General features: G+C 44.9%; 1 protein-coding gene across 1 annotated transcript in view; it reads left to right on the top strand.

The window, feature by feature from the left end:
- The window catches only part of Polr3a (RNA polymerase III subunit A), a 40,828-nt gene that overhangs the window by 4,400 nt on the left and 24,857 nt on the right, over positions 1-11,571 (top strand). The window contains exons 4-12 of the mRNA XM_005348698.2: positions 121-292; positions 515-669; positions 2,206-2,445; positions 2,559-2,721; positions 2,836-2,972; positions 5,675-5,778; positions 6,882-7,023; positions 8,714-8,854; positions 11,149-11,218. Coding sequence (XP_005348755.1) covers positions 121-292; positions 515-669; positions 2,206-2,445; positions 2,559-2,721; positions 2,836-2,972; positions 5,675-5,778; positions 6,882-7,023; positions 8,714-8,854; positions 11,149-11,218 — 1,324 coding nt within the window. The remainder of the gene's footprint in view (positions 1-120; positions 293-514; positions 670-2,205; positions 2,446-2,558; positions 2,722-2,835; positions 2,973-5,674; positions 5,779-6,881; positions 7,024-8,713; positions 8,855-11,148; positions 11,219-11,571) is intronic.

Below are 11,571 nucleotides of genomic sequence, written 5' to 3'. Positions count from 1 at the left end.
TCTGCCTCCTGTAGGAATTAAAACCCTGTGCCACCATTGCCTAGCCAGAGGATGCATTTTTAAAGGGGAGGCATTTTCTAGTCTCTTACCTTTGTTTCCACTCTGCTTAACCTTTAAAAGATGATCTGCAAAACCTGCTGCCACATTATGCTGTCCCAGGAAGAGAAGCAGCAGTTTCTAGATTTCCTGAAGAGGCCTGGCCTGACCTACCTGCAGAAGCGGGGCCTGAAGAAGAAGGTCTCAGATAAGTGTCGGAAGAAAAGCACTTGTTCCTACTGTGGCGCCTTTAACGGTGAGGGTTGTCCAGAGGCTCTGCTCACTTCTTGTTTCATGGATTGGTTCTGCATGATGTTTTAAAATCAGCCTTTTCCCTGTGAACTAGGCCCTGGTGTGCTACTAGGAAATGTCCCTCTCCGTTTTGATTGCTGTGTCAGTTTCATTGGACTATAACCTTTAGCCAGCAGAGCAAAGAACCTGACTTTTTCATCCTTGCTAAATGAACTCACTCTTATAGGTACTGTAAAGAAATGTGGTTTGCTGAAGATAATTCATGAAAAATACAAGACCAACAAAAAGGTTGTGGATCCCATTGTGTCAGATTTCCTGCAGTCCTTTGAGACAGCCATTGAGCATAACAAAGAGGTTGAACCACTGCTGGAAAGGGCGCAGGTGAGCTTTCCCTTTGCCTGCAACCCGCAAACATACAGGGACACCCATGTGCCGACACGTACCCTTGCACGCAGTTTTTCCCTCCTCCACACTCCATCCCCAGTATTCTCACATTCAAGAAGACACAAGGGTTATATTGTCAGTTCAGCTCCCATAGTGCTTCATGGACCTGAGAGGTGTGTGTCTGGCGCTGAGTTGATTGGACTGGCTTTGAGCTCCATGTGTTGGTTCTTCCCTTCAGTGGTTTCCTTTCCTCGTGGGCATGGGGTGGTAAATAGGGTCTCAGTGTGTAATACAGGGTCTTCCATTCCCTTACTCCTCAGTCTCCTAAGTGCTGGGGTTACAGGCTTGTGCTGCCATACCCAGGTCATGGGTGGAGCTGGTTAGTCCAGCTCAGTCTGTGCCAGCCTGGTCCTTTGTGGGCAGCACCGTAGAATTGGACGGAAGTTATAGTCTGTCCCCAGAAGACTAGTGAGCACTCAAACTCACATCACACATAGTTGTTTTTTGGGGTTTCTTTTTTCTTTCTTTCTTTTTTTTTTTTGGTATTTCGAGACAGGCTTTCTCTGTGAACAGCCCTAGCTCCCTAGCTGTCCTGGAACTCTCTCTGTAGAGCAGGCTGGCCTCGAACTCACAGGCTGTCTCTGCCTCCCCAGTGCTGGGATTAAAGGCATGCACCACCACCACCTGACAGATGTTTCTTTCTAACTTTGTTTCTCTCTGAGATCCCTAGAGAACATGTGTGTTGATGTTAACTTAAGTATAACATTTCATTATTGAAATGTAAGTTTCAGTTAATAAAATTTCCAGAAAATTTCATAATTTAATAAGACACATAATGACCATTTTTTGTTTGTTTGTTTTTGAAACAGGGTTTTTCTACGCCAGTGGTTCTCAAGTTGTGGGGCTTACCCCCAATGTTCTAGCACCCTTATAAGGGTCACCCTAGACCATCGGAAAGCACAGATATTTTCTTGACAGTCCATAGCAGTAGCGTAATTACAGTTATGAAGTAGCATCAGAAACAGTTACATGGTTGGAGTCGTCACAAAATGAGCTATATTAAATGGTTGAAGCATTGAGAAGGTTGAGAACCATTGCTCTATGTAGTCCTGGCTATCCTGGATCTTATGGCCTGCCTTTGCCTCTTGAAAATGGGGATTAAAGGCATGTGACACCATACTTGACTCCAACCTTAGGATTTTTGGATATCTGATAATTTGCAGAGTTCTTAATAAGTTATTGATCATAGCTTAACATTTTAAATATGTTTGTTAATTCTCCAAGAATTTCACATATGCATACAATATATTTTCATCATATTTACTCCCTGCTCTTCCCCCGAGCTCCCTTAGATCCACTACAGACAGGAGGAACCCCAGGGCTCGCTGGCCAGTTAGCCCTAGGCAGGTCTCTACCACATAGCAAGTTTAAGGCTACATGGGATCGTGCTTTCAAAGAAAGGGAAGGATAGCTTTACCAACCTGTAGGAAACTAACCCTCTATCTCTCTTGTCCTTCCTTCCTGCTTCCATAGGAGAACTTGAATCCCTTAGTAGTTCTGAATTTGTTTAAGCGCATCCCAGCTGAAGATGTCCCTTTGCTTCTGATGAACCCAGAAGCTGGAAAACCCTCTGATTTGATTCTCACCCGACTTCTGGTGCCTCCCTTGTGTATCAGACCCTCTGTCGTAAGTGATTTGAAGTCTGGAACCAATGAAGATGACCTCACAATGAAACTGACAGAGATCATTTTCCTAAATGATGTTATTAAAAAGGTCAGTGTTTCCTGTTGACTTGTGCCTTCTGCACTCAGTGAATCCGAGATGTTTGGTCACTAAATGCAAGAAAGCTCAGAAAGCAGGTTTGTTCCTAATCTTTCTGTACTCAGCACCGGATCTCAGGAGCCAAGACACAGATGATCATGGAGGACTGGGATTTCCTGCAGCTGCAGTGCGCCCTCTACATCAACAGTGAGCTCTCTGGCATCCCTCTCAACATGGCACCCAAGAAGTGGACTCGAGGCTTTGTGCAGCGCCTGAAGGGGAAGCAGGGTAGGTCCCCGACAAGGTCACCATTGTCACCTGTGAGGGAGTATACGTCTGTTCGGATTCCCCCAAACAGCACGGGGTGTATCATGGGACTCATGGTGGTTTTGATTTATTTAGGTCGATTTAGAGGTAATCTCTCAGGGAAGAGGGTGGATTTTTCTGGCCGAACAGTCATCTCCCCTGATCCCAACCTCCGGATTGATGAAGTAGCTGTGCCAGTTCACGTGGCCAAAATTCTAACGTTTCCTGAGAAGGTAAATACCGTTCCGCTGCCCAGGTCTTTGTTTTGAATCCAGTGTTCCCACTGATATTTCATGCAGAGCTCCAGAAACCCACACAGCTTTGTGAAAATAGCTAGTTCCACTTTGTTGATGAGTTTTTAAAAATGAGTGTTCTGTCTGCGTATACATTTGCATGCCAGAAGGGGACATCGGAATTCATTACAGATGGTTGTGAGCCACCATGTGGTTGCTGGGAATTGAACTCAGAACCTCTGGAAGAGCAGCCAGTGCTCTGAACTGCTGTGTCGTCTCTCCAGCTCGTTCCGCTTTGTTAAACATGCACAACCTCTGTAACAGCTACACTGGTACAGTCTTAATTGTAGTTGGTGGTAGTTGGGTTCTCCTTTGGATTTTTTATTGTTGCTGTTTGTTGCAGAGGTAGAGATCCAGCCAGGGACCATGTGTGCCAGGCTTATCAGCACTTGGCCACTGACCTCCACCCTGCTCAGTGGACCAAGAATGGAATCTCACTGACTCGAAGGAGACAATTCTTGTAAAACAGCTATATTTAATAATGGGTTTTTATTTTTAAGTGTGTTTTGGGTTTGGTTTGGGTTTTTGAGACAGAGTCTCACTATGTATTAATGGCTGTCCTGGAATCCACTCTGTAGACCAGGCTGGCCTTGAACTAAGAGAGCTCTGCCTGCCACTGCCTCCCAAGTGTTGGGATTCAAGGTGTGTGCCACCTTGCCTGGATCAACTTTTTTTTTTCTTTCTTTTTTGAGACCTGGCTTCTCTGTAGCTTTGAAGCCTGTCCTGGCACTCGCTTGTAGACCAGGCTGGTCTTGAACTCACGGATCCACCCGTCTCTGTCTCCTGAGTGCTGGAATTAAAGGTGCGCACCACCACTACCAGGCTCAGCTTTTTAAATTTTTAAAGGGGTGATGGATAAAGTTCTTAAGTTTCTTTGTATTCTGTTTTTGTTTTTAGTGTTGTGTATGTACACATGCATAAGTGTGAGTGCACATGTCTTAGGGTGTGCATGTGGAGGTCAGAGAACAAATTTCAGGAGTCAGTTCTTTCCACAGTGAGTGCAAGTGATTGAGCGTAGATCCTCAAACCTGTTGGCAAGTGCTTTTTTTTTTTAAATTTTATTTATTTATTATGTGTACAACATTCTGCTTCCCACACACCAGAAGAGGGCGCCAGATCTCATTACAGATGGTTGTGAGCCATCATGTGGTTGCTGGGAATTGAACTCAGGAGCTCTGGAAGATCAGTCAGTGCTCTTAACCTCTGAGCCATCTCTCCAGCCCTGGCAAGTGCTTTTAATAAACCATTGAACTGTCTCGCTCTGTCAGTTAAAGAAAGCTGCAAATGAAAAAAAAAAGAGTGTTTTTATATCTGTAGAAGAATCTTTTTTCCCCAGTGCTAGAGACGAAGCTGAAGCCTCATAGCTGGAAAACCATCCTAAGCCCATTCCAATGTGTGTTTTGTTTTGTTTTTTAAATTTTGTTATTTATTATGTATACAATATTCTGTCTGTGTGTATGTCTGCAGGCCAAAAGAGGGCACCAGACCTCATTACAGATGGTTGTAAGCCACCATGTGGTTGCCGGAAATTGAACTCAGGACCTTTGGAAGAGCAGGCAATGCTCTTAACCACTGAGCCATCTCTCCAGCCCCATTCCGATGTGTTTTCAAACAGAAGGGCACGCCCATCCATCTCAGGCTTTCCCTAAACACCAGACACACTCAGTCCGTTCTCAGTTCAGTCAGTGTCATCTAGCCATTCTAGTTTGTGCGTTTTGGTGATGTGAGCATTTTGACATGAGTAACCCCTGTATCATGCTTTGTGTTTATGAATACATCCATTCCACCTCTATGCTACGGCTTTTTCCCCCACCTACAACACTTTCAACACCTTTGTTTCTTTAATCTTCACAGTCCAAAGTATTTCACTGAAAAAAATTTTCTAAATAGTGCTATTTAAAAAATAAAACAAAACTGTGCTTCTTGTTTGTTTGTAGATTTTGTGGTCTAGCCATCCAAAAACTTCTAGTCACAAAATTGTCAAAATAATAAAAGTATTCAGTCCTTCCTGCTTAGTTTTCTTGGGATAGGTTGTTAGTTTTTAAACTGTAAAACTACCGATCTTTTGGATGCTGTTCCGTCTGATCCAGAAAGCCTGCAGCAGTCTGCATTCAACTCTTTTGAGTGTAAGATTTGGTTACAGTGGCCTCCACTCTGAGCTCTGTGTGGAGACCTAGACCACCGTAGGGTCTGGTAATAAAGCCTCCTGATTAGCTGCATACATGAGGTTAATAGATAGTCTAGATCATTAGTACTTGTCATAAACCTGTTCCAAATGTTCTCATTTGAATGAAGAATGATCTAATTCTTCCCCTTGAAACCATTGACCAAGAAGTTACAGAGCATGGCTAGCGCAGGCCACAGGCCGTGGTTCTGCTGCCATATCTTTAAGCCCTTAGAGCCTGGTGAAAGTTGGCAGATTCCATTCTAGTACAGCATCATACAGTCCAGTGCACATTCGGAGACAAGAGACCAAGATCTAGAGCTGTCTGCCATGTGTCAATACTGTGGGCCACAGCTGCCTCGTGGTGGCTCGCTTTCTCTTAGAACCCATACAATGAACAGCTGTTGTTCTGAGCACTGCTAACTAGCTTATAGGAAGGAAAGATTGTCTTACTGTGTTTTTTATCACGGTCCTGTAGGTAAACAAAGCAAACATCAATTTTTTGAGGAAACTGGTTCGAAACGGCCCTGATGTTCACCCAGGAGCCAATTTCATCCAGCAAAGACACATGCAGATGAAAAGGTAACGCTTTCCCAGTTGTGAGGGGTTAACCTGCCTGATGGTGCTGTTCACCAGAACCATGGGATGCATTGCAGATAGTGGCTGGCATTTTGGTGTGTGGACCGTAGATGTTTAAATTGAATAGTCCTGTGTCTGTTGTTGTCTGTTTGATCACTGAATATGCATGAAGTATTGTTCTTCTACATGTGACGTTTTTAGACCTACATACACAGAATCCCTTTGAGATACAAATGTGTTGTTTTCTATGTCACTGGGCTCTTGAGGATCTCTCATTGGTGCTCATTTCGCCAAGTTTGGCTTGCACAGCCAGGTGAGGTGACCAGCAGGGGTTTATGCCATGAGGGTTTTAAGGATCCTGTAGAAAAAGGAATATTACTGTATTTCTATGGTTCCAAAACAAAATACATTAATATTTTATTTATTTATTTATTATTTTTTGGTTTTTCGAGACAGGGTTTCTCTGTAGCTTTGGGAGTCCTGGAACTCCCTTTGTAGACCAGGCTGGCCTCGAACTCACAGAGATCTGCCTGTCTCTGCCTCCCGAGTGCTGGGATTAAAGGCGTGCGCCACCACCGCCCGGCCAATACATTAATATTTTAACATCCATTTCTCCTGGATCTGGAAGGAGACTGAAGCTAGGGCTTTGAGGGGGTTAAGCAAAAACCCTATGTACTGCTGAGCTGTACCACCAGCTCCCAGCACTCTCTTGTTAAAAATAGGGTCTTACTGGGCAGTGGTGGTACATGCCTTTAATCCTAACCCTCGGGGGACAGAGGCAGGTGGATATCTGTGAATTCAAGGCCAGCCTGGTCTACAGAGCGAGTTCCAGGACAGCCAGCCGGGGCTACATAGAAAAACCCTGTCTCAAAGAAAGAAAAGAAGGAAGGAAGGAAAGAATATGGCACATGTCTGTAGTCCCAGCATTTGGAAGATCAGTGCAGGAAGTTCACAAGTTCCAGGTCATCCTGGGCTACTGAGAAGCCCTTGACTCAAATAAGTCAGAAAGTTGGTAGTGTCTTAGACATCAGTTTCTGCTCTGAGTGCGGGAAGCGTGGTGGGAGAACTTAGTTCAGAGACCTTATGTGTGTGTCCTGCTTGCTCAGGTTTCTGAAGTATGGAAACCGAGAAAAGATGGCTCAGGAGCTCAAGTTTGGTGACATCGTGGAGAGACACTTAATAGATGGAGACGTGGTGTTGTTCAACCGGCAGCCCTCGTTGCACAAGCTGAGCATCATGGCCCACCTGGTGAGTGAGGTGCTCCTCTTAGGTTTATAGCAGTGTGAGGTGCTCCTCTTAGGTTTATAGCAGTGTGTGTTTGCATTCATGGAGAATAAGGTGGAAAAATAGTTTCTCTTCTCCAGGTGCGTCTAAGAGATCAAACTTGGGTGAACAGGATAAGGCTTTGATTTTAACTTTAAATTTAATCTTTTGGATTTTATGTATATGTGTGTGGGGGGTGGGTGTATCTGTGTGTGTGCAGGAAAGTGTGAAGACCTGAAGAGGGCATGGGATCCTCTGGACTGGCTTTCTAGGCAGTTGTGAGAGGCCCAAAATTAATGATGAGAAGCAAACTTGAAGTGCTTTGGAATAGCAAGTGCTTCTAACCTCAGAACCATCTAAAACCCCTCTCTTTAATGCTTTTAAGATGTGAGGTCTAAGATTCATACACAACATTACAGTGGTACAGATCTATTTGAGAGTTGATGTGAAAATCACTGGAATTGTTTCATTTTGCTAAGGAAGATGTGTGTGTTGTACACACAGCTTTATATAAAACAGGCAAAAATTGATTTGATTTTGCTTTTGCCTTTAACTTAGCAGCTAAAACCAGGTGGTGGTGGTGCATGCCTTTAATCCCTGCACTTGGGAGGCAAAGGCAGGTAAATTTCTGAGTTCAAGGCCAGCCTGGTCTACAGAGTAAGTTAGTTCCAGTACAGCCAGGGCTCTTTCACAGAGAAATTTTGTCTCAAAGAACCAAAACAAGAAACTTAGCCACTGAAATGCTTGAGAGACTTGAAGAGTGGGTTTCTTGAGGCGTGTCGAGTGCTTAGTGGCAGAGTGGCTTTGAAGAGTGCTGTGGGCTCACTTGCAGATGTGGCTTTGCTATTGCTTTTCACCCCTGTAAGCTTGAACTGAGTCTAAAGGCTCAGCTTTTTGACAGGGCTGATGTATAGATGGTACTGGCTATTGCTCTTGGTTTGTTTAGGGGATGTTCATTGTGTTCTGGCCACCCCACTCTGGCTGATGCTAAAGGAAAGATTCAGATACTTGAGACTACACAGGAGGCCCCAATTTCTAATTTCTTTCCTTTCTCATGTGTTATCCAGACTTCTTTTTTAATCATTTTTTTTATATGCATTGGTGTTTTGCCGTGGGTGTTGGGTCCACTGAAACTGGAGTTACTGACAGGTGTGTGCTGCGATTTGAACCCTGGTCCTCTGGAAGAACAGTCAGTGCTCTTTACCACTGAGCCATCTTTCCAGCCCCATCCAGACTTCCTTTAATGAACGTATTTCCTCTGCTCTTAGGGCAGCAGCTCACCCTGAAGAACAGTTCACAAAGAAAGGGCAGCATCCATGGCTAGTTCTTTTCCCTTCATTATCAGTCTGGGGAGTTGAGAATCACTGACTTCCAAATTCCTTACTTGGTAGACTTACATTTCTTGCTTTGGGGCTTCCTCTATAATAAACTATATTTGAAACTTTGTTAATACTGAGGAATGTAGACTGTATATATTGTCTCCTGTGTTGGTATTTGCCTTATAGTATGTTAAATTTACTTGGCTAATTTACAAGTGATTTGTGTTTATCACAAAAGAATAAATAGAAGTTTATTTCCTTAAAGTACCTAGTTTTCTAGGCAGTGTTTGTGTTTTCTTTATGGCTTGAAACAAGGAAGCTTTTGGGTGCTCATATTTTGTTTTGGTCTTCCACAGGCCAGGGTCAAGCCCCACCGGACCTTCAGATTCAATGAATGTGTCTGCACCCCCTACAACGCAGACTTCGATGGGGATGAAATGAACCTTCATCTTCCCCAGACAGAGGAGGCCAAAGCCGAGGCCCTTGTTCTCATGGGGGTAGGTAGTGGGATATTACGTGTGAGTTGGGCCCCACATGAAACAGTAGTGCAGATCCAAAGCCCAGAGAAGCCGGGCCTCTTCTGTTCTCACACATGCTACAAGGCTTGTGCTCTTCTGTCTGGTTTTCTCATTGGGTCCCTTTGAGCCTATGAACAGTCTTGTGAGTTAGTAACAAGTGCTTTTTAGGGTGGGATGACATTTTCTGATCTGTACTTTGGATTCTTGGGAGGAAATATGGACACGAGTAACAGTTGTGAACTAGCTGGGAGTGACGCACGCCTCTAATCCCAGCACTCAGGAGGCAGAGGCAGGCGGATGGATCTCTGTGAGGTCCAGGCCAGACAGCCAAAGCTACACAGAGAACAAAACAGAAAATAAACTAAATAGCCTGAATGGTGGCGCATTGCATTCCTGTAATCCCAGCACTTAAGAACCTGAGCTACAGAGTGAGACCCAGCTCACTGGAGGCAGAGACAAGAACATTATGAGTTCAAAGTCAACATGAGCTACATGATCGTGTCTCTAAAAAGGGGGAAAAAACATTGTGCGCAGGGCCAGTATGTGTGTGGGGCCGGGGGAGATGCCCTCCTAAATGGGTTGCTCAGTATGTCGTCAGTGAAAACTTCCCGAAGCGTATCACATGCTGCTCTGGCCTCTTAAAGGGCACTGTGCTCTTTTGTCTTCCAAACTTAAAATGAGTCCACTGTGGCTGCAGAGATTCTATGATAGGGAGGTTCATGCCTGCTCTTAGGAGTTGGTCTCTGCCTCTTTCTTGTACCATCCACACTGCCCCTCCTACATCCTGCTGTACATGGCACTGTTGGGTGTCTTCTGTGTAGGGCTGTGCCATTTTAGTAATTCCTGAATATTGACTTGTATAGCTTTGGACTTGTGGGTTTTAACTGGGACCTAGGTATGTTGTCTGTGTCAGCGCTGAGCTCATGAGCTCAAGAGATCCTCCTGTCTCAGTCTCCCTCGTGGCCAAGAGTGCACATATTATACTACATCTGGTTTGAGTTTTTTCCCCCTCTGTCCTGCATTCCTATATTATAAGCTCTCCCGTGTATGGTTGTAAGTATCCTCTATTTCTACCTGTAAAATCCTCTTGTAGGGATAGAGTCTGGCTGTGGCACTATGGTGAACTCTTCCCTGGCCTGCCCAAAGCCCTTAATTCATTCCTGACCCCACTAAAAGTAAATAAGTAAATAAAATTTAGTTACACTTGACAACTAAGCCACACTTCCAGCCTCCACATTTCTTTGCTGAGATGGGCTTGCTCGGTAGCCCAGGCTAGTCTAGAACTTACTGTAATCCTCCTACATCTGTTCCTAGCACTAGGGTAACAGACATTAGTTTTTTTTTTTTTTTTTTTTTTTTTAAAGCAAAAAGCACATGCTGATTTTGAATTAAAGATAATAGTAAAATGTTTTCAGGAATAACAGCCACCACTTTGCCTGTCAGGAGCCATACCGCTGTCTCTTTTTGTAAGAACTTATTAAAATAACAATCATAAAGTACGAGTTTCTGGAGAAATTTTGATCTGGCACTATGCGCAGCAGTTCTCAGTAAGGCATATAGGGCCCAGCGTGGATGTGGGCCCAGAGTGTACAGAGTCACAGAATCATGAGACCCCCCACCCCGTGTCCCTAACTTCAAACCACCTGCTATCTTCCCTCCGCGAGGGTCAGTAAACCTCGGTGAGTGTGCATGGCCCACTCCAGGTGTAGGGTCGTTACCATGAGATAGCTCACAAAGGAGAAATAAAGGTCTCTGACAGAATCTTGGGCATGGTAAGGAGGCCCAGAAAACCCAGAGATGCTCAGGAGCTCCTCCACGTTCCTTGTGGACATTAGAAGAGTCCCACTGTGACAAGGGACCTCTGCTCTCAGTGTGTTACATCTAAAGAGAAATCACTGGTTTTCCTGTCATTATGGAGAAACATGGGCGTGGTTGATATCAGAGATCACACAGCTCTCACAGAAGGGAATGTTCTTAGCTGGTCTTGGCTACACTTGTTAACACCAGTGCTCACGAAACTGAAGCAGGAGGATCACTGTGAGTTCCAGGCCAGCCTAGGCTACATAGTGAGTTCTAGGCCAACCTGAGCTACAGAGTGAGCCCCTACTAGGGACTTTTTTTTTCCCTTGATCAATAAGGGAACTGCACGGTATAGTAAGACTGCTGGGGTGGAGACCTCTCAACAGCCGTGTGATACCTGCAGTCATGTGATGCAGACCCTCAGGCTGCACTGTCCAGCCAGAGTGGCTGACATGTGTTTGTTTCTCCTTCAGACCAAAGCGAACCTTGTGACCCCAAGAAATGGGGAGCCGCTCATTGCTGCCATTCAGGACTTCCTAACAGGTGAGCATTAACTTGAAAGGAGACTCTGGCTTCCCAGGCACAGTGATTCAGACGATGGCTATTACCTGTCTTAGGAGTCTTTCTTTCTACTTTTAGTTTGACACAGTGTGCCCCCTGAGTGGCTCAGCTGGCCTGGCACTCAGAATCCTCTTGCACACTCCCGGGTGCCAGGGTTATGGGTGTGCACCACCATGTCCTGCCCTGTGTTGAGATTTGCCATTCTGACATACTGAGATTGTTGGAAGTGGGTTTTGCTAGTTGTTTATCCATTGGATTCTCTGTGTACTCACTGAGCTCCTCACACTTGGCAGGTACTTTTTTGTTGCTTGTTTTGTGGTAGAGGCTAAGGGGGG

The sequence above is a fragment of the Microtus ochrogaster genome, chromosome 6, assembly GCF_000317375.1.
Source record: "Microtus ochrogaster isolate Prairie Vole_2 chromosome 6, MicOch1.0, whole genome shotgun sequence".
Lineage (NCBI taxonomy): Eukaryota > Metazoa > Chordata > Mammalia > Rodentia > Cricetidae > Microtus > Microtus ochrogaster.
This window is presented reverse-complemented; position numbering and strand designations above follow the sequence as displayed.